The following is a 21,732-nucleotide window of genomic DNA, read 5'->3' as shown; positions in this document are numbered from 1 at the left end:
TACAGGAGGGTGTAGCTGCAGTATATATAATAATAGTACAGGAGGGTGTAGCTGCAGTATATATAATAATAGTACAGGAGGGTGTAGCTGCAGTATATATAATAATAGTACAGGAAGGTGTAGCTGCAGTATATATAATAATAGTACAGGAGGGCGTGGTTGCAGTATATATAATAATAGTACAGGAGGGTGTAGCTGCAGTATATATAATAATAGTACAGGAGGGTGTAGCTGCAGTATATATAATAATAGTACAGGAGGGCGTGGTTGCAGTATATATAATAATAGTACAGGAGGGCGTGGTTGCAGTATATATAATAATAGTACAGGAGGGCGTGGTTGCAGTATATATAATAATAGTACAGGAGGGTGTAGCTGCAGTATATATAATAATAGTACAGGAGGGCGTGGTTGCAGTATATATAATAATAGTACAGGAAGGTGTAGTTGCAGTATATATAATAATAGTACAGGAGGGCGTGGTTGCAGTATATATAATAATAGTACAGGAGGGTGTAGCTGCAGTATATATAATAATAGTACAGGAGGGTGTAGCTGCAGTATATATAATAATAGTACAGGAGGGCGTGGTTGCAGTATATATAATAATAGTACAGGAGGGCGTGGTTGCAGTATATATAATAATAGTACAGGAGGGCGTGGTTGCAGTATATATAATAATAGTACAGGAGGGCGTGGTTGCAGTATATATAATAATAGTACAGGAAGGTGTAGCTGCAGTATATATAATAATAGTACAGGAGGGTGTAGCTGCAGTATATATAATAATAGTACAGGAGGGCGTGGTTGCAGTATATATAATAATAGTACAGGAGGGCGTGGTTGCAGTATATATAATAATAGTACAGGAGGGCGTGGTTGCAGTATATATAATAATAGTACAGGAGGGTGTGGTTGCAGTATATATAATAATAGTACAGGAGGGCGTTGCTGCAGTATATATAATAATAGTACAGGAGGGCGTGGTTGCAGTATATATAATAATAGTACAGGAAGGGTGTAGCTGCAGTATATATAATAATAGTACAGGAGGGCGTGGTTGCAGTATATATAATAATAGTACAGGAGGGCGTGGTTGCAGTATATATAATAATAGTACAGGAGGGCGTGGTTGCAGTATATATAATAATAGTACAGGAGGGCGTGGTTGCAGTATATATAATAATAGTACAGGAGGGCGTGGTTGCAGTATATATAATAATAGTACAGGAGGGCGTGGTTGCAGTATATATAATAATAGTACAGGAGGGCGTGGTTGCAGTATATATAATAATAGTACAGGAGGGCGTGGTTGCAGTATATATAATAATAGTACAGGAGGGCGTGGTTGCAGTATATATAATAATAGTACAGGAAGGTGTAGCTGCAGTATATATAATAATAGTACAGGAGGGTGTAGCTGCAGTATATATAATAATAGTACAGGAGGGCGTGGTTGCAGTATATATAATAATAGTACAGGAGGGCGTGGTTGCAGTATATATAATAATAGTACAGGAAGGTGTAGCTGCAGTATATATAATAATAGTACAGGAGGGCGTGGTTGCAGTATATATAATAATAGTACAGGAGGGCGTGGTTGCAGTATATATAATAATAGTACAGGAGGGCGTGGCATCCTCTGCAGTATATATAATAATAGTACAGGAGGGTGTGGTTGCAGTATATATAATAATAGTACAGGAAGGTGTAGCTGCAGTATATATAATAATAGTACAGGAGGGTGTAGCTGCAGTATATATAATAATAGTACAGGAGGGTGTAGCTGCAGTATATATAATAATAGTACAGGAGGGTGTAGCTGCAGTATATATAATAATAGTACAGGAGGGTGTAGCTGCAGTATATATAATAATAGTACAGGAGGGTGTAGCTGCAGTATATATAATAATAGTACAGGAGGGTGTAGCTGCAGTATATATAATAATAGTACAGGAGGGCGTGGTTGCAGTATATATAATAATAGTACAGGAGGGTGTAGCTGCAGTATATATAATAATAGTACAGGAGGGCGTGGTTGCAGTATATATAATAATAGTACAGGAGGGCGTGGTTGCAGTATATATAATAATAGTACAGGAGGGTGTAGCTGCAGTATATATAATAATAGTACAGGAGGGCGTGGTTGCAGTATATATAATAATAGTACAGGAGGGTGTGGTTGCAGTATATATAATAATAGTACAGGAGGGCGTAGCTGCAGTATATATAATAATAGTACAGGAGGGTGTAGCTGCAGTATATATAATAATAGTACAGGAAGGTGTAGCTGCAGTATATATAATAATAGTACAGGAGGGCGTGGTTGCAGTATATATAATAATAGTACAGGAGGGTGTAGCTGCAGTATATATAATAATAGTACAGGAAGGTGTAGCTGCAGTATATATAATAATAGTAAAGGAGGGTGTAGCTGCAGTATATATAATAATAGTACAGGAGGGTGTAGCTGCAGTATATATAATAATAGTACAGGAAGGTGTAGCTGCAGTATATATAATAATAGTACAGGAGGGCGTGGTTGCAGTATATATAATAATAGTACAGGAGGGCGTGGTTGCAGTATATATAATAATAGTACAGGAAGGTGTAGCTGCAGTATATATAATAATAGTACAGGAGGGCGTGGTTGCAGTATATATAATAATAGTACAGGAGGGCGTGGTTGCAGTATATATAATAATAGTACAGGAGGGCGTGGCATCCTCTGCAGTATATATAATAATAGTACAGGAGGGTGTGGTTGCAGTATATATAATAATAGTACAGGAAGGTGTAGCTGCAGTATATATAATAATAGTACAGGAGGGTGTAGCTGCAGTATATATAATAATAGTACAGGAGGGTGTAGCTGCAGTATATATAATAATAGTACAGGAGGGTGTAGCTGCAGTATATATAATAATAGTACAGGAGGGTGTAGCTGCAGTATATATAATAATAGTACAGGAGGGTGTAGCTGCAGTATATATAATAATAGTACAGGAGGGTGTAGCTGCAGTATATATAATAATAGTACAGGAGGGCGTGGTTGCAGTATATATAATAATAGTACAGGAGGGTGTAGCTGCAGTATATATAATAATAGTACAGGAGGGCGTGGTTGCAGTATATATAATAATAGTACAGGAGGGCGTGGTTGCAGTATATATAATAATAGTACAGGAGGGTGTAGCTGCAGTATATATAATAATAGTACAGGAGGGCGTGGTTGCAGTATATATAATAATAGTACAGGAGGGTGTGGTTGCAGTATATATAATAATAGTACAGGAGGGCGTAGCTGCAGTATATATAATAATAGTACAGGAGGGTGTAGCTGCAGTATATATAATAATAGTACAGGAAGGTGTAGCTGCAGTATATATAATAATAGTACAGGAGGGCGTGGTTGCAGTATATATAATAATAGTACAGGAGGGTGTAGCTGCAGTATATATAATAATAGTACAGGAAGGTGTAGCTGCAGTATATATAATAATAGTAAAGGAGGGTGTAGCTGCAGTATATATAATAATAGTACAGGAGGGCGTGGTTGCAGTATATATAATAATAGTACAGGAGGGCGTGGTTGCAGTATATATAATAATAGTACAGGAGGGTGTAGCTGCAGTATATATAATAATAGTACAGGAAGGTGTAGCTGCAGTATATATAATAATAGTACAGGAGGGCGTGGTTGCAGTATATATAATAATAGTACAGGAGGGTGTAGCTGCAGTATATATAATAATAGTACAGGAGGGTGTAGCTGCAGTATATATAATAATAGTACAGGAGGGCGTGGTTGCAGTATATATAATAATAGTACAGGAGGGCGTGGCTGCAGTATATATAATAATAGTACAGGAAGGTGTAGCTGCAGTATATATAATAATAGTACAGGAGGGTATAGCTGCAGTATATATAATAATAGTACAGGAGGGTGTAGCTGCAGTATATATAATAATAGTACAGGAGGGTGTGGTTGCAGTATATATAATAATAGTACAGGAGGGTATAGCTGCAGTATATATAATAATAGTACAGGAGGGTGTAGCTGCAGTATATATAATAATAGTACAGGAAGGTGTAGCTGCAGTATATATAATAATAGTACAGGAGGGCGTGGTTGCAGTATATATAATAATAGTACAGGAGGGTGTAGCTGCAGTATATATAATAATAGTACAGGAAGGTGTAGCTGCAGTATATATAATAATAGTACAGGAAGGTGTAGCTGCAGTATATATAATAATAGTACAGGAAGGTGTAGCTGCAGTATATATAATAATAGTACAGGAGGGTGTAGCTGCAGTATATATAATAATAGTACAGGAGGGTGTAGCTGCAGTATATATAATAATAGTACAGGAGGGCGTGGTTGCAGTATATATAATAATAGTACAGGAGGGTGTAGCTGCAGTATATATAATAATAGTACAGGAGGGCGTGGTTGCAGTATATATAATAATAGTACAGGAAGGTGTAGTTGCAGTATATATAATAATAGTACAGGAGGGCGTGGTTGCAGTATATATAATAATAGTACAGGAGGGTGTAGCTGCAGTATATATAATAATAGTACAGGAGGGTGTAGCTGCAGTATATATAATAATAGTACAGGAGGGCGTGGTTGCAGTATATATAATAATAGTACAGGAGGGCGTGGTTGCAGTATATATAATAATAGTACAGGAGGGTGTGGTTGCAGTATATATAATAATAGTACAGGAAGGTGTAGCTGCAGTATATATAATAATAGTACAGGAGGGCGTGGTTGCAGTATATATAATAATAGTACAGGAGGGCGTGGTTGCAGTATATATAATAATAGTACAGGAGGGCGTGGTTGCAGTATATATAATAATAGTACAGGAAGGTGTAGCTGCAGTATATATAATAATAGTACAGGAGGGTGTAGCTGCAGTATATATAATAATAGTACAGGAGGGCGTGGTTGCAGTATATATAATAATAGTACAGGAGGGCGTGGTTGCAGTATATATAATAATAGTACAGGAGGGCGTGGTTGCAGTATATATAATAATAGTACAGGAGGGCGTGGTTGCAGTATATATAATAATAGTACAGGAAGGTGTAGCTGCAGTATATATAATAATAGTACAGGAGGGTGTAGCTGCAGTATATATAATAATAGTACAGGAGGGCGTGGTTGCAGTATATATAATAATAGTACAGGAGGGCGTGGTTGCAGTATATATAATAATAGTACAGGAGGGCGTGGTTGCAGTATATATAATAATAGTACAGGAGGGTGTGGTTGCAGTATATATAATAATAGTACAGGAGGGCGTAGCTGCAGTATATATAATAATAGTACAGGAGGGCGTGGTTGCAGTATATATAATAATAGTACAGGAAGGTGTAGCTGCAGTATATATAATAATAGTACAGGAGGGCGTGGTTGCAGTATATATAATAATAGTACAGGAGGGCGTGGTTGCAGTATATATAATAATAGTACAGGAAGGTGTAGCTGCAGTATATATAATAATAGTACAGGAAGGTGTAGTTGCAGTATATATAATAATAGTACAGGAGGGCGTGGTTGCAGTATATATAATAATAGTACAGGAGGGCGTGGTTGCAGTATATATAATAATAGTACAGGAGGGCGTGGTTGCAGTATATATAATAATAGTACAGGAAGGTGTAGCTGCAGTATATATAATAATAGTACAGGAAGGTGTAGCTGCAGTATATATAATAATAGTACAGGAGGGCGTGGTTGCAGTATATATAATAATAGTACAGGAGGGCGTGGTTGCAGTATATATAATAATAGTACAGGAAGGTGTAGCTGCAGTATATATAATAATAGTACAGGAGGGCGTGGTTGCAGTATATATAATAATAGTACAGGAGGGCGTGGTTGCAGTATATATAATAATAGTACAGGATGGCGTGGCATCCTCTGCAGTATATATAATAATAGTACAGGAGGGTGTGGTTGCAGTATATATAATAATAGTACAGGAAGGTGTAGCTGCAGTATATATAATAATAGTACAGGAGGGTGTAGCTGCAGTATATATAATAATAGTACAGGAGGGTGTAGCTGCAGTATATATAATAATAGTACAGGAGGGTGTAGCTGCAGTATATATAATAATAGTACAGGAGGGTGTAGCTGCAGTATATATAATAATAGTACAGGAGGGCGTGGTTGCAGTATATATAATAATAGTACAGGAAGGTGTAGCTGCAGTATATATAATAATAGTACAGGAGGGCGTGGTTGCAGTATATATAATAATAGTACAGGAGGGCGTGGTTGCAGTATATATAATAATAGTACAGGAGGGTGTAGCTGCAGTATATATAATAATAGTACAGGAGGGCGTGGTTGCAGTATATATAATAATAGTACAGGAGGGTGTGGTTGCAGTATATATAATAATAGTACAGGAGGGCGTAGCTGCAGTATATATAATAATAGTACAGGAAGGTGTAGCTGCAGTATATATAATAATAGTACAGGAGGGCGTGGTTGCAGTATATATAATAATAGTACAGGAGGGTGTAGCTGCAGTATATATAATAATAGTACAGGAGGGTGTAGCTGCAGTATATATAATAATAGTACAGGAAGGTGTAGCTGCAGTATATATAATAATAGTACAGGAGGGCGTGGTTGCAGTATATATAATAATAGTACAGGAGGGTGTAGCTGCAGTATATATAATAATAGTACAGGAAGGTGTAGCTGCAGTATATATAATAATAGTACAGGAGGGTGTAGCTGCAGTATATATAATAATAGTACAGGAGGGTGTAGCTGCAGTATATATAATAATAGTACAGGAGGGTGTAGCTGCAGTATATATAATAATAGTACAGGAGGGCGTGGTTGCAGTATATATAATAATAGTACAGGAGGGCGTGGTTGCAGTATATATAATAATAGTACAGGAGGGTGTAGCTGCAGTATATATAATAATAGTACAGGAGGGCGTGGTTGCAGTATATATAATAATAGTACAGGAGGGTGTAGCTGCAGTATATATAATAATAGTACAGGAGGGTGTAGCTGCAGTATATATAATAATAGTACAGGAGGGTGTAGCTGCAGTATATATAATAATAGTACAGGAGGGCGTGGTTGCAGTATATATAATAATAGTACAGGAGGGCGTGGCTGCAGTATATATAATAATAGTACAGGAAGGTGTAGCTGCAGTATATATAATAATAGTACAGGAAGGTGTAGCTGCAGTATATATAATAATAGTACAGGAAGGTGTAGCTGCAGTATATATAATAATAGTACAGGAAGGTGTAGCTGCAGTATATATAATAATAGTACAGGAGGGTGTAGCTGCAGTATATATAATAATAGTACAGGAGGGTATAGCTGCAGTATATATAATAATAGTACAGGAGGGTGTAGCTGCAGTATATATAATAATAGTACAGGAGGGTATAGCTGCAGTATATATAATAATAGTACAGGAGGGTGTAGCTGCAGTATATATAATAATAGTACAGGAAGGTGTAGCTGCAGTATATATAATAATAGTACAGGAGGGCGTGGTTGCAGTATATATAATAATAGTACAGGAGGGTGTAGCTGCAGTATATATAATAATAGTACAGGAAGGTGTAGCTGCAGTATATATAATAATAGTACAGGAAGGTGTAGCTGCAGTATATATAATAATAGTACAGGAAGGTGTAGCTGCAGTATATATAATAATAGTACAGGAGGGTGTAGCTGCAGTATATATAATAATAGTACAGGAAGGTGTAGCTGCAGTATATATAATAATAGTACAGGAGGGTGTAGCTGCAGTATATATAATAATAGTACAGGAGGGTGTAGCTGCAGTATATATAATAATAGTACAGGAAGGTGTAGCTGCAGTATATATAATAATAGTACAGGAGGGCGTGGCTGCAGTATATATAATAATAGTACAGGAAGGTGTAGCTGCAGTATATATAATAATAGTACAGGAGGGCGTGGCTGCCTCTGCAGTTCACCACGACAGCAGCTGATGCTGCACCACAGACACACAGACAGACTGTATGTTTTCTGCACGCTGCTATTAAAGCCCCAATCAGAATATTGATCTTGACTAAATAACTAAATGTGGGTTAAATTCACAAAAAAGTTTGATCTGTATTATAGGTGGAATATTTTGGAAATGTTTTACTCCAATGGTTTCAGATAATGACCAATTGTAAACAAACCTTTTACAGACACAAAATGTAAATGTCATATGCCACTTAACTGATGGAAAATTTATCGAAGATTAATCGAAATCGAATCGAATCGTGGTCAAATGAAGAGATTTCATGATGCATTGAATCGTTGCCTGAATAATCGTAATCGAAATTAATCGTTGTTGTGAGGTTGCATCGTTACACCCCTAATAGTATATATCTTTTTTGGGCGGAGGGTTACCCATTGGTTTACATTATGATTACGTATTGGGCCTTTAAAGCTGCCGGGGGGCGTGTCTGAACACGCTCTGTCTCCCAGCCCCAGAGGTGCTGAGTGGGGGGCCATACAGCCACGCAGCGGACTGGTGGTCCCTGGGGATCCTGCTCTTCTCATTGGCTACCGGGAAGGTATGATCCTGCAGTGTGTGATGTCATCATGTTTGAGAGAGAGGACACGTGTGTGTCTGCTGCATCATCCACATTGTAGCAGTGTGTGTGTGTGTGTGTGTGTGTGTGTGTGTGTGTGTGGGTGTGTGTGTGTGTGGGTGTGTGTGTGTGTGTGTGTGTGTGTGTGTGTGTGTGTGTGGGTGTGTGGTTTTTGTGTGAGTGTGTCTTGGTGGATGGGAGATTGTGTGTTTGTGTGAGTGTGTGTTGGTGGATGGGGGGTTTTGTGTATGTGTGTGTGTGTGTTGGTGGATGGGGGGTTTTGTGTATGTGTGTTGGTGGATGGGGGGTTTTGTGTATGTGTGTGTGTGTGTGTTGGTGGATGGGGGGTTTTGTGTATGTGTGAGTGTGTGTTGGTGGATGGGGGGTTTTGTGTATGTGTGAGTGTGTGTTGGTGGATGGGGGGTTTTGTGTTTGTGTGAGTGTGTGTTGGTGGATGGGGGGTTTTGTGTATGTGTGTGTGTGTGTTGGTGGATGGGGGGTTTTGTGTTTGTGTGAGTGTGTGTTGGTGGATGGGGGGTTTTGTGTTTGTGTGAGTGTGTGTTGGTGGATGGGGGGTTTTGTGTTTGTGTGAGTGTGTGTTGGTGGATGGGGGGTTTTGTGTATGTGTGTGTGTGTGTTGGTGGATGGGGGGTTTTGTGTATGTGTGAGTGTGTGTTGGTGGATGGGGGGTTTTGTGTATGTGTGAGTGTGTGTTGGTGGATGGGGGGTTTTGTGTATGTGTGAGTGTGTGTTGGTGGATGGGGGGTTTTGTGTATGTGTGTGTGTGTGTTGGTGGATGGGGGGTTTTGTGTATGTGTGAGTGTGTGTTGGTGGATGGGGGGTTTTGTGTATGTGTGGGGGGGCGTTTTATCTGTATGACGTGATGAATTAGTAATAGTTACGGTGAGTTTCTTTGTGACATAATCAAATTTTAATGTCCATATATATATATATAAATATAACATGAAACCATGCATAGGAAGAGGACTATTTATACATCTTGGTACGAGAGGAGTCACCGCCTCAGTGTTGGTTTGTTGTTTGTTTGTTTGTTTATGGTTATAGTTTGTCCATTACCCAAAGGTAACGAGGTAGCAGGTAGCACACGCCTTTATACTGTAGGAATACTATAGTAATACTGTAGGAATACTATAGTAATACTGTAGGAATACTATATTAATACTGTAGGTATACTATAGTAATACTGTAGGAATACTATAGTAATACTGTAGGAATACTATATTAATACTGTAGGTATACTATAGTAATACTGTAGGAATACTATAGTAATACTGTAGGAATACTATAGTAATACTGTAGGAATACTATAGTAATACTGTAGGAATACTATATTAATACTGTAGGTATACTATAGTAATACTGTAGGAATACTATAGTAATACTGTAGGAATACTATATTAATACTGTAGGAATACTATATTAATACTGTAGGTATACTATAGTAATACTGTAGGAATACTATAGTAATACTGTAGGAATACTATAGTAATACTGTAGGAATACTATAGTAATACTGTAGGAATACTATAGTAATACTGTAGGAATACTATATTAATACTGTAGGTATACTAATACTGTAGGAATACTATAGTAATACTGTAGGAATACTATATTAATACTGTAGGTATACTATAGTAATACTGTAGGAATACTATAGTAATACTGTAGGAATACTATAGTAATACTGTAGGAATACTATAGGAATACTATAGTAATACTGTAGGAATACTATAGTAATACTGTAGGAATACTATAGTAATACTGTAGGAATACTGTAGTATACCACAGGAATACTATAGTAATACTGTAGGAATACTATATTAATACTGTAGGAATACTATAGTAATACTGTAGGAATACTATAGTAATACTGTAGGAATACTATATTAATACTGTAGGTATACTATAGTAATACTGTAGGAATACTATAGTAATACTGTAGGAATACTATAGTAATACTGTAGGAATACTATAGTAATACTGTAGGAATACTATATTAATACTGTAGGTATACTATAGTAATACTGTAGGAATACTATAGTAATACTGTAGGAATACTATATTAATACTGTAGGTATACTATAGTAATACTGTAGGAATACTATAGTAATACTGTAGGAATACTATAGTAATACTGTAGGAATACTATAGTAATACTGTAGGAATACTATAGTAATACTGTAGGAATACTATATTAATACTGTAGGTATACTATAGTAATACTGTAGGAATACTATAGTAATACTGTAGGAATACTATAGTAATACTGTAGGAATACTATATTAATACTGTAGGAATACTATATTAATACTGTAGGAATACTATATTAATACTGTAGGAATACTATAGTAATACTGTAGGAATACTATAGTAATACTGTAGGAATACTATAGTAATACTGTAGGAATACTATAGTAATACTGTAGGAATACTATAGTAATACTGTAGGAATACTGTAGTATACCACAGGAATACTATAGTAATACTGTAGGAATACTATATTAATACTGTAGGAATACTATAGTAATACTGTAGGAATACTATAGTAATACTGTAGGAATACTATATTAATACTGTAGGAATACTATATTAATACTGTAGGAATACTATAGTAATACTGTAGGAATACTATAGTAATACTGTAGGAATACTATAGTAATACTGTAGGAATACTATAGTAATACTGTAGGAATACTGTAGTATACCACAGGAATACTATAGTAATACTGTAGGAATACTATAGTAATACTGTAGGAATACTATAGTAATACTGTAGGAATACTATAGTAATACTGTAGGAATACTATAGTAATACTGTAGGAATACTATAGTAATACTGTAGGAATACTAAAACAATACTGTTGGAATACTATAGTAATACTGTAGGAATACTATAGTAATACTGTAGGAATACTATAGTAATACTGTAGGAATACTATAGTAATACTGTAGGAATACTGTAGTAATACTGTAGGAATACTATAGTAATACTGTAGGAATACTATAGTAATACTGTAGGAATACTAAAACAATACTGTAGTATACCACATGAATACTAAAACAATACTGTAGTATACCACAGGAATACTAAAACAATACTGTAGTATACCACAGGAATACTAAAACAATACTGTAGTAAACCACATGAATACTAAAACAATACTGTAGTAAACCACATGAATACTAAAACAATACTGTAGTATACCACAGGAATACTAAAACAATACTGTAGTATACCACAGGAACACTAAAACAATACTGTAGTATACCACAGGAATACTAAAACAATACTGTAGTATACCACAGGAACACTAAAACAATACTGTAGTATACCACAGGAATACTAAAACAATACTGTAGTAAACCACATGAATACTAAAACAATACTGTAGTATACCACGGGAATACTAAAACAATACTGTAGTAAACCACAGGAATACTAAAACAATACTGTAGTAAACCACATGAATACTAAAACAATACTGTAGTATACCACAGGAATACTAAAACAATACTGTAGTATACCACAGGAATACTAAAACAATACTGTAGTATACCACATGAATACTAAAACAATACTGTAGTAAACCACAGGAATACTAAAACAATACTGTAGTAAACCACATGAATACTAAAACAATACTGTAGTATACCACAGGAATACTAAAACAATACTGTAGTATACCACATGAATACTAAAACAATACTGTAGTATACCACAGGAATACTAAAACAATACTGTAGTATACCACAGGAATACTAAAACAATACTGTAGTATACCACAGGAATACTAAAACAATACTGTAGTATACCACAGGAATACTAAAACAATACTGTAGTATACCACAGGAATACTAAAACAATACTGTAGTATACCACATGAATACTAAAACAATACTGTAGTATACCACAGGAACACTAAAACAATACTGTAGTAAACCACATGAATACTAAAACAATACTGTAGTATACCACAGGAATACTAAAACAATACTGTAGTATACCACAGGAATACTAAAACAATACTGTAGTATACCACAGGAATACTAAAACAATACTGTAGTAAACCACATGAATACTAAAACAATACTGTAGTATACCACAGGAATACTAAAACAATACTGTAGTATACCACATGAATACTAAAACAATACTGTAGTATACCACAGGAATACTAAAACAATACTGTAGTAAACCACATGAATACTAAAACAATACTGTAGTATACCACAGGAATACTAAAACAATACTGTAGTATACCACAGGAATACTAAAACAATACTGTAGTATACCACAGGAATACTAAAACAATACTGTAGTATACCACAGGAATACTAAAACAATACTGTAGTATACCACAGGAATACTAAAACAATACTGTAGTATACCACATGAATACTAAAACAATACTGTAGTATACCACAGGAATACTAAAACAATACTGTAGTATACCACAGGAACACTAAAACAATACTGTAGTATACCACAGGAACACTAAAACAATACTGTAGTATACCACAGGAATACTAAAACAATACTGTAGTATACCACGGGAATACTAAAACAAGTGGCGGTCAGGTGGCGTAGCGGAGATTGCGCTCGTCACCAATGCAAGAGGCTGCGGTCTCGACTCCCGGAGTCGGCATTGCTTGGGGCTTGGGCTGATCGCTATACTAACCCGTTGGCTGGGTTAGGGGGAGGGGAAGTCGTGTGTGGTAATCTGGCGTTGTGGACAGCGACGCCTACAGGTCAGGTCTGGGCGCTTGCTCAGCGGAGGCAGGACTTGAGGAAGGCAGCGTGACCTCCCACATGTTACACTTCACCAATGAGAGCCCTCGCTGCCAGGTGAGAAGAGAGCCACTGGCTGTCGCCGCGCGTGTCAGAAGAAGCGTGCGGATACTTCAAGGTCCCCTTGTACCGACCAGTAGGAGGAACATGCGCACAACAACCAGGTAGGGGGGGGGGGGGGGGGGGGGGGGAATTGGCATAACAACTAAATTGGGACGGGGAGAAAACAGTAAAAAAAAAAAAAAAGGAATACTAAAACAATACTGTAGTATACCACGGGAATACTATAGCAATACATAGTATACTACGGGAATACTATAGCAATTCTGTAGTATACCACAGGAATACTATAGTAATACCATAATATACCACAGGAATACTATAGTAATACCATAATATACCACAGGAATACTATAGTAATACCATAATATACCACAGGAATACTATAGTAATACCATAATATACCACAGGAATACTATAGTAATACCATAATATACCACAGGAATACAATAGTAATTATATAATATACCACGGGAATACTATAGTAATACCGTAGTAAACCACAGGAATACTCTTAGGCTTAGCTATTGCTCATCTTCGTATGGTGCTACCTATTTATCTTTGGGTATTGGACTTTGGATTATATTATATGTTTATTATATGCACAGTATTTGATGTGGTTTTCACTGCCTCCTCCCACAGACCACTCTAACCACTGCCTCCTCCCACAGTTCAGACCACTTTAACCACTGCCTCCTCCCACAGTTCAGACCACTTTAACCACTGCCTCCTCCCACAGTTCAGACCACTTTAACCACTGCCTCCTCCCACAGTTCAGACCACTTTAACCACTGCCTCCTCCCACAGTTCAGACCACTTTAACCACTGCCTCCTCCCACAGTTCAGACCACTTTAACCACTGCCTCCTCCCACAGTTCAGACCACTTTAACCACTGCCTCCTCCCACAGTTCAGACCACTTTAACCACTGCCTCCTCCCACAGTTCAGACCACTTTAACCACTGCCTCCTCCCACAGTTCAGACCACTTTAACCACTGCCTCCTCCCACAGTTCAGACCACTTTAACCACTGCCTCCTCCCACAGTTCAGACCACTTTAACCACTGCCTCCTCCCACAGTTCAGACCACTTTAACCACTGCCTCCTCCCACAGTTCAGACCACTTTAACCACTGCCTCCTCCCACAGTTCAGACCACTTTAACCACTGCCTCCTCCCACAGTTCCCAGTCGCCCCAGAAGCAGAGACCACTTTAACCACTGCCTCCTCCCACAGTTCCCAGTCGCCCCAGAAGCAGAGACCACTTTAACCACTGCCTCCTCCCACAGTTCCCAGTCGCCCCAGGAGCAGACCACTTTAACCACTGCCTCCTCCCATAGTTCCCAGTGGCCCCAGAAGCAGAGACCACTTTAACCACTGCCTCCTCCCACAGTTCCCAGTGGCCCCAGAAGCAGAGACCACTTTAACCACTGCCTCCTCCCACAGTTCCCAGTCGCCCCAGAAGCAGAGACCACTTTAACCACTGCCTCCTCCCACAGTTCCCAGTCGCCCCAGAAGCAGAGACCACTTTAACCACTGCCTCCTCCCACAGTTCCCAGTCGCCCCAGGAGCAGACCACTTTAACCACTGCCTCCTCCCATAGTTCCCAGTGGCCCCAGAAGCAGAGACCACTTTAACCACTGCCTCCTCCCACAGTTCCCAGTGGCCCCAGAAGCAGAGACCACTTTAACCACTGCCTCCTCCCACAGTTCCCAGTCGCCCCAGGAGCAGACCACTTTAACCACTGCCTCCTCCCACAGTTCCCAGTCGCCCCAGAAGCAGAGACCACTTTAACCACTGCCTCCTCCCACAGTTCCCAGTCGCCCCAGAAGCAGAGACCACTTTAACCACTGCCTCCTCCCACAGTTCCCAGTGGCTCCAGAAGCAGAGACCACTTTAACCACTGCCTCCTCCCACAGTTCCCAGTGGCCCCAGAAGCAGAGACCACTTTAACCACTGCCTCCTCCCACAGTTCCCAGTGGCCCCAGAAGCAGAGACCACTTTAACCACTGCCTCCTCCCACAGTTCCCAGTCGCCCCAGAAGCAGAGACCACTTTAACCACTGCCTCCTCCCACAGTTCCCAGTCGCCCCAGAAGCACCACTGCCTCCTCCCACAGTTCCCAGTGGCCCCAGAAGCAGAGACCACTTTAACCACTGCCTCTGTTACAGGCTGGGCTACAGCTCCGCCTTGTGGGCGTGCTGGGCCGGTGCCTGTATGATATATGACGTGTCTCACTTCCTGGGGAAGGTGTGGTTTGTTTACTTGTTGCTTGGCAATACACGGCATTAAGAACCAGCGCGACTCGACTCTTTTATTGTACAGCTACACTTACAAACATGGTGTCAGGAGTGGAACTAGGAGGACCCAAAGAGGATTTATATACGGCCCGAAACAGCTGTTTGCAATAACAGCGGACGTTTATGTGTTGTTTGGGTGAGAGTTTGTGGCGACAATGGCATCCAGCATTCCGCCTCCGGAGCCAATGAAGATGACGGGAGACATTCACGGCAACTGGGTGAGCTTTCAAGCAGAGTTCGAGGACTATCTGCTTGCGACCGGGCTCAGCGAGAAGGAAAAGCCAGTACAGGCGGCGGCGCTCAGACGGTTAATGGGGAACGACTGTCGTCATATTTATAAACACAACCTGGGACTCACCGTGGAGCAACAAAAAGATGTGGGGGCTATTCTGACAGCACTGCAGCAATACTTCACACCGGCTAAGAACGTGATATTCGAGAGGTACGTTTTTGGCAACTTGAAACAGGAGGATGGAGAGCTGTTTGATGCTTTTGTTACAAGACTGAGAGAAAAGGCTGCCTCTTGTGAATATGGAGCTATTAAAGATGAACTCATAAGAGACAGTATTGTCCTACGGATAACTGATGAGGGCGCTAGACGGCGCTTATTAAGAGAAAAGGACCTTAAATTGGATCAGGCCATCAGTATTTGTCGAGCAGCTGAGGTCATGGACAGTAGGTTAAAGACCATGTCTCTGGGCAGCGGCAGCTCCGGGCCTGGGGACAGCGTTACCGCCACACAAGGGCAGCGATATGGACGGAGGCCTGCCAGCAGGCCATCCGAGGCCAACACATCGGCACAGCCACAGAACATGAGAGACACTGGTGAATGCAAGTACTGTGGCACACGGCACAAACGTGGGCGTGACCAGTGCCCCGCCTTTGGTAAATCATGCCGTTCATGTGGCACGGCTAACCATTTTGCAAAAGTTTGCATGAAAAGAGGCCAGCAGGCTCGCCAGTTAAATGCTGTGGATGACCCATGGCCAGGGGAACGGGAGGACAGCGACCGGGAGGAGAGAGAGGTGTACACAGTAGAGAGCGTGGGGGCTGTGAACACTCAAGGTCAACCTACCACTGCAAAAAGGCCTCCAAAGGTGCCAGCTCGACTCGGGAGCCACATGCAATGTGATGAGCATCAAGGACAAGTCAAGACTGGCACCTAGAACACCCCTTCAGAAGAGCTTCATCAAACTGAAACTTTACAACAGTGAGTGGATGAGCTCGTTGGGGGTGTACAGCACACAATGCGTCATTAGGGGTAAGACGCACCGACTGGACTTTGAAGTCGTACATACTGGCCAGAGGCCCTTGCTTTCGGGGGAGACATGTGAGAGGCTTGGTCTGATACGCTTCACCATTCCTGAGGAGCTGAATAAAGTGGAGCACTGCAGGAAGGTGTCACTGACCAAAGAGTGGCTCGTCAGCACCTACCATGATGTGTTCACCAGCCCTGTTGAGTCTCTGCCCGGTGATATTCACTTTGAGCTGGACAGCACGGTGGCGCCGGTGCAGTGTGCTCCCAGGAACGTTCCAGTGGCCCTGAAGGCAGCTGGTAAAGCACAGCTGGATAAATATGAAGAAGATGGGCACTTGACCACAGTCACTCGACCCACGGACTGGATTAGCAATCTGGTCATAGTGAAAAGGCCAGACAAATTGAGACTGTGTATAGACCCAAAGCCCCTTAACCGAGCTCTGAAACGGTCCCATTACCTGATGCCCACTTTGGATGACGTGCTGTATAAGCTGCCAAAGGCACGTATATTCACGCTGGTGGATGCACGGGATGCATTTTTACAGTGCCGTTTGGACGAAGAGAGCAGCCTGATGACAACGTTCTGGACACCGTGGGGTAGGAAACGTTGGCTAAAACTCCCTTTCGGTGTGTCAGTGGCTCCAGAGCTGTACCAAAGAAAGCAGCATGAGCTGCTGGCTGGCTTGACGGGGATTGAGCCCATAGCTGATGATATCCTCATAGTGGGCTGTGGGGACACAGAGGATGAGGCCAACCACGACCATGACACGAACCTCGTCGCTCTGATGGACAGATGCAGAGAGGTAAAGCTGAGACTGGGCCTGAAAAAGCTGCAGTTTCGACTGAAGGAGGTCCGCTTCCACGGCCACATACTGTCCGCAGAGGGCCTCAAGGTTGACCCTGACAAGGTCAGGGCGGTTCTGGACATGCCAAACCCCACAGACGCAAAAGGGGTCCAGCGATGTGTTGGGTTTGTGAACTACCTGTCGAGATTCATGCCACGCTTGTCAGCGGTATGTGAGCCTCTGAGGAGACTGCTCGACAAAGATGTGATGTGGCACTGGCTGCCCAAACATGAGGCCGCCATGAAGGAAATCAAGGCTCTGATCACGGCGGTGCCAGTCCTAAGGTACTATGACGTCCACAAGCCGGTCACCGTACAGAGCGACTCCAGTCAGACGGGTCTGGGCTGCTGCTTGCTTCAGGGGGGACAGTTTGTCGCATTTGCCTCTCGTGCATTGACCCAAACGGAGCAAAATTATGCACAAATAGAAAAGGAGTGTCTAAGCATCGTATTCGCCTGTCAACGCTTCCACTACTTCCTATATGGGAGGGGTGATGTGACTGCAGAGACCGACCACCGCCCGTTGGTGTCCATCTTCACTAAGCCTCTCCTCAGTGCGCCAAAGCGCCTTCAGAGCATGCTCCTCACACTGCAGAACTACTCCCTGGCGGTGGTGTACAAGCCAGGCCCCGAAATGTACATAAGTGACACACTCAGCAGAGCCACCACCCCACCACAGAGAACAGATACACTGTACAGACGGGAAATGGTCTGCAGCATGCGGCAGGAGCAGTGGGACACGGCTGCCATTCGGCAGGCGGACTATCTGAACGTCAGCAGCCAACGTCTGGCACAGATTCGAACACACACTGAGGAGGATGTGTGTCTGCAAACACTCAAGTCAGTCATGCTGAAGGGATGGCCAGACCACAGAGAGGAGACCCCTTTAGCCGTCCGGGACTATTGGGCCATCAGGGACGAGATAAGTGCACAGGATGGCGTGCTCTACAGGAGTCAGCGCATCATAATTCCGAAAGCTATGCGTCCGGAAATGCTGAGACGGATCCACTACAACCATGTGGGGGCCGAGGCGTGCTACAGACAGGCTCGTGATACACTGTACTGGCCCGGCATGCAAGGGGAAGTCAAAGATTACGTACAGCAGTGCTCCGTGTGCAATGAGTATGCACACGAACAACAGAAAGAGACTATGATGTCACACCCGCTCCCCACACGGCCCTGGCAGCTGGTAAGCATGGACCTGTACAGCTATGCAGCACAGAACTTTCTTCTTGTGGTGGACCACTATTCGGACTTCTGGGAGGTCGACTTGCTCCCTGACCTGTCAGCGGACACCACGATCCGACGATGCAAGGCACAGTTTGCTCGCCACGGGGTCCCAGACAGGGCCATTTCTGATGGTGGGGGCCAGTTTGCCGGTGGGGAGTTCCGGGCGTTTGCGAGGGAGTGGGGCTTTGAGCACGTTATGTCCTCACCGAGGCACCCGAAGGCTAACGGCAAAGCGGAGTCTGCGGTAAAGATTGTGAAGAGCCTGTGCAGAAAGACAGACCGGGCCAGAGAGGACCCCTGGAAGGCCATTTTACATTGGAGAAACACACCCACTGAGGGTATGCAGTGCAGCCCTGCACAGCGGCTTATGTCGCGGAGACTGAGAACCCTTCTCCCTGTGGCCGACCAGCTGCTGGTACCTCAGGTCGTCACAGGGGTCCCGGACAAGCTGAGAGTGAAACATCAGGCAGCGAAGTTGATGTATGACCGATCGGCGAAGGATCTGCCGGAGCTGAACGTCGGCCGGCCCATACGGATGAAGCCACTCCCGGGTGACAGGACGGGCCGATGGAGAAGAGGCGTGTGCCTGCAGCAGTTGGGACTCCGGTCCTATCTGGTCGACATGGAGGGAACTGCGTATCGCCGCAACAGGGTTGATCTCCGACCAGCAGAAGCGGCCCCTCCCCAGCCGTCAGTTCACCCAGAATTGGCCCCAGAACAGCCTGCGAGTGGGGGAAGCACCGAAGAGGTCGTCAGCGGTCCTGAGGAGTCTCCAAAGTCATCAGCCCCGAGGTCGACGCCGTCTTCCCCGCAGACTGGTAACACACCAGGCCGTGAGTTACAGGCCCGGGCCTTCTCCCGGAGCGGGAGGCCGTTACGGCCTCCGGACAGACTTAACCTCTAGGTCGCACACAAACTGAGACTGTCTCACACGCACACATGCACACACACACACACACACACACACACACACACACACACACATAGTCACGCTCGCACCCCAGCACACAAGGACTGTGCACATGCGTATGGACTGTAAGATATAAAAAAAAAAAGGGAATGGGAATGTGGGAAAATTGTGATTCTGTGTTTAATTGTGGTTGTTATTGATGAGGTGTTTTGATACTACTTAGGTCTGCACGGATTGATGTTGTTACTTACTAAAGGAAGGGAGATGTTACAGGCTGGGCTACAGCTCCGCCTTGTGGGCGTGCTGGGCCGGTGCCTGTATGATATATGACGTGTCTCACTTCCTGGGGAAGGTGTGGTTTGTTTACTTGTTGCTTGGCAATACACGGCATTAAGAACCAGCGCGACTCGACTCTTTTATTGTACAGCTACACTTTAACCACTGCCTCCTCCCACAGTTCCCAGTGGCCCCAGAAGCAGAGACCACTTTAACCACTGCCTCCTCCCACAGTTCCCAGTGGCCCCAGAAGCAGAGACCACTTTAACCACTGCCTCCTCCCACAGTTCAGACCACTTTAACCACTGCCTCCTCCCACAGTTCCCAGTGGCCCCAGAAGCAGAGACCACTTTAACCACTGCCTCCTCCCACAGTTCCCAGTGGCCCCAGAAGCAGAGACCACTTTAACCACTGCCTCCTCCCACAGTTCAGACAACTTTAACCACTGCCTCCTCCCACAGTTCCCAGTGGCCCCAGAAGCAGAGACCACTTTAACCACTGCCTCCTCCCACAGTTCAGACCACTTTAACCACTGCCTCCTCCCACAGTTCCCAGTCGCCCCAGAAGCAGAGACCACTTTAACCACTGCCTCCTCCCACAGTTCAGACCACTTTAACCACTGCCTCCTCCCACAGTTCCCAGTCGCCCCAGAAGCAGAGACCACTTTAACCACTGCCTCCTCCCACAGTTCCCAGTGGCCCCAGAAGCAGAGACCACTTTAACCACTGCCTCCTCCCACAGTTCCCAGTCGCCCCAGAAGCAGACCACTGTAGGATGCTGGTGAGAGTCCGCTGCTTCCCCTATGAGATGCCCCTGACCTTTAGCCCTCCGCTGGCCTTGCTCATCACTGAGGTGGGCACACACACACACACACACACACACACACACACACACACACACACACACACACACACACACACACACACACACACACACACACACACACACACACACACACACACACACACACACACACACACACACACACACACACACACACACACACACACACACACACACACACACACACACACACACACACACACACACACACACACACACACACGCTAGGGATGTCCGATATTATCGGCCGATATTGGCATTAGAATGTGATATTGGAAAATATCGGTATCGGTTTAAAAGAAAAATTAACCTTTATTTACCCAGGCAAGCAAGTAAGAATAAATTCTGATTTTATTTATTGTCAAAAGTATGCATAATGTTGTGTTAATTCCACAACAAGAGATATGTAACGTTAATTACCTGAAATTATTCCGTTTTTGGGGGGGGGGGGGACCCTGCATATATCGGTATCGGTTGATATCGGTTGATATCAGTATCGGAAATTAAGAGTTGGACAATATCGGAATATCGGTATCGGTAAAAAAGCCAATATCGAGCATCCCTAACGCACGCACGCACACACACGAA

The 21,732-nt window shown here is 42.6% G+C and overlaps 1 protein-coding gene across 1 annotated transcript in view; it reads left to right on the top strand.

Moving 5' to 3' along the window:
• Nucleotides 1-21,732, top strand: part of LOC311233915 (ribosomal protein S6 kinase-related protein-like) — a gene marked incomplete at both ends in the record, with an annotated part of 105,570 nt that overhangs the window by 28,595 nt on the left and 55,243 nt on the right. The window contains 2 exons of the mRNA XM_084338371.1: nucleotides 8,510-8,598; nucleotides 21,043-21,153. Of these exons, the coding sequence (XP_084194497.1) occupies nucleotides 8,510-8,598; nucleotides 21,043-21,153 (200 nt within the window). The remainder of the gene's footprint in view (nucleotides 1-8,509; nucleotides 8,599-21,042; nucleotides 21,154-21,732) is intronic.

Source organism: Notolepis coatsorum, assembly GCF_963971535.1.
Source record: "Notolepis coatsorum genome assembly, contig: SUPER_8_unloc_1, whole genome shotgun sequence".
Lineage (NCBI taxonomy): Eukaryota > Metazoa > Chordata > Actinopteri > Aulopiformes > Paralepididae > Notolepis > Notolepis coatsorum.
The sequence above is the reverse complement of the archived record's forward strand: the minus strand, read 5'-3'. Positions and strand labels throughout refer to the sequence as shown.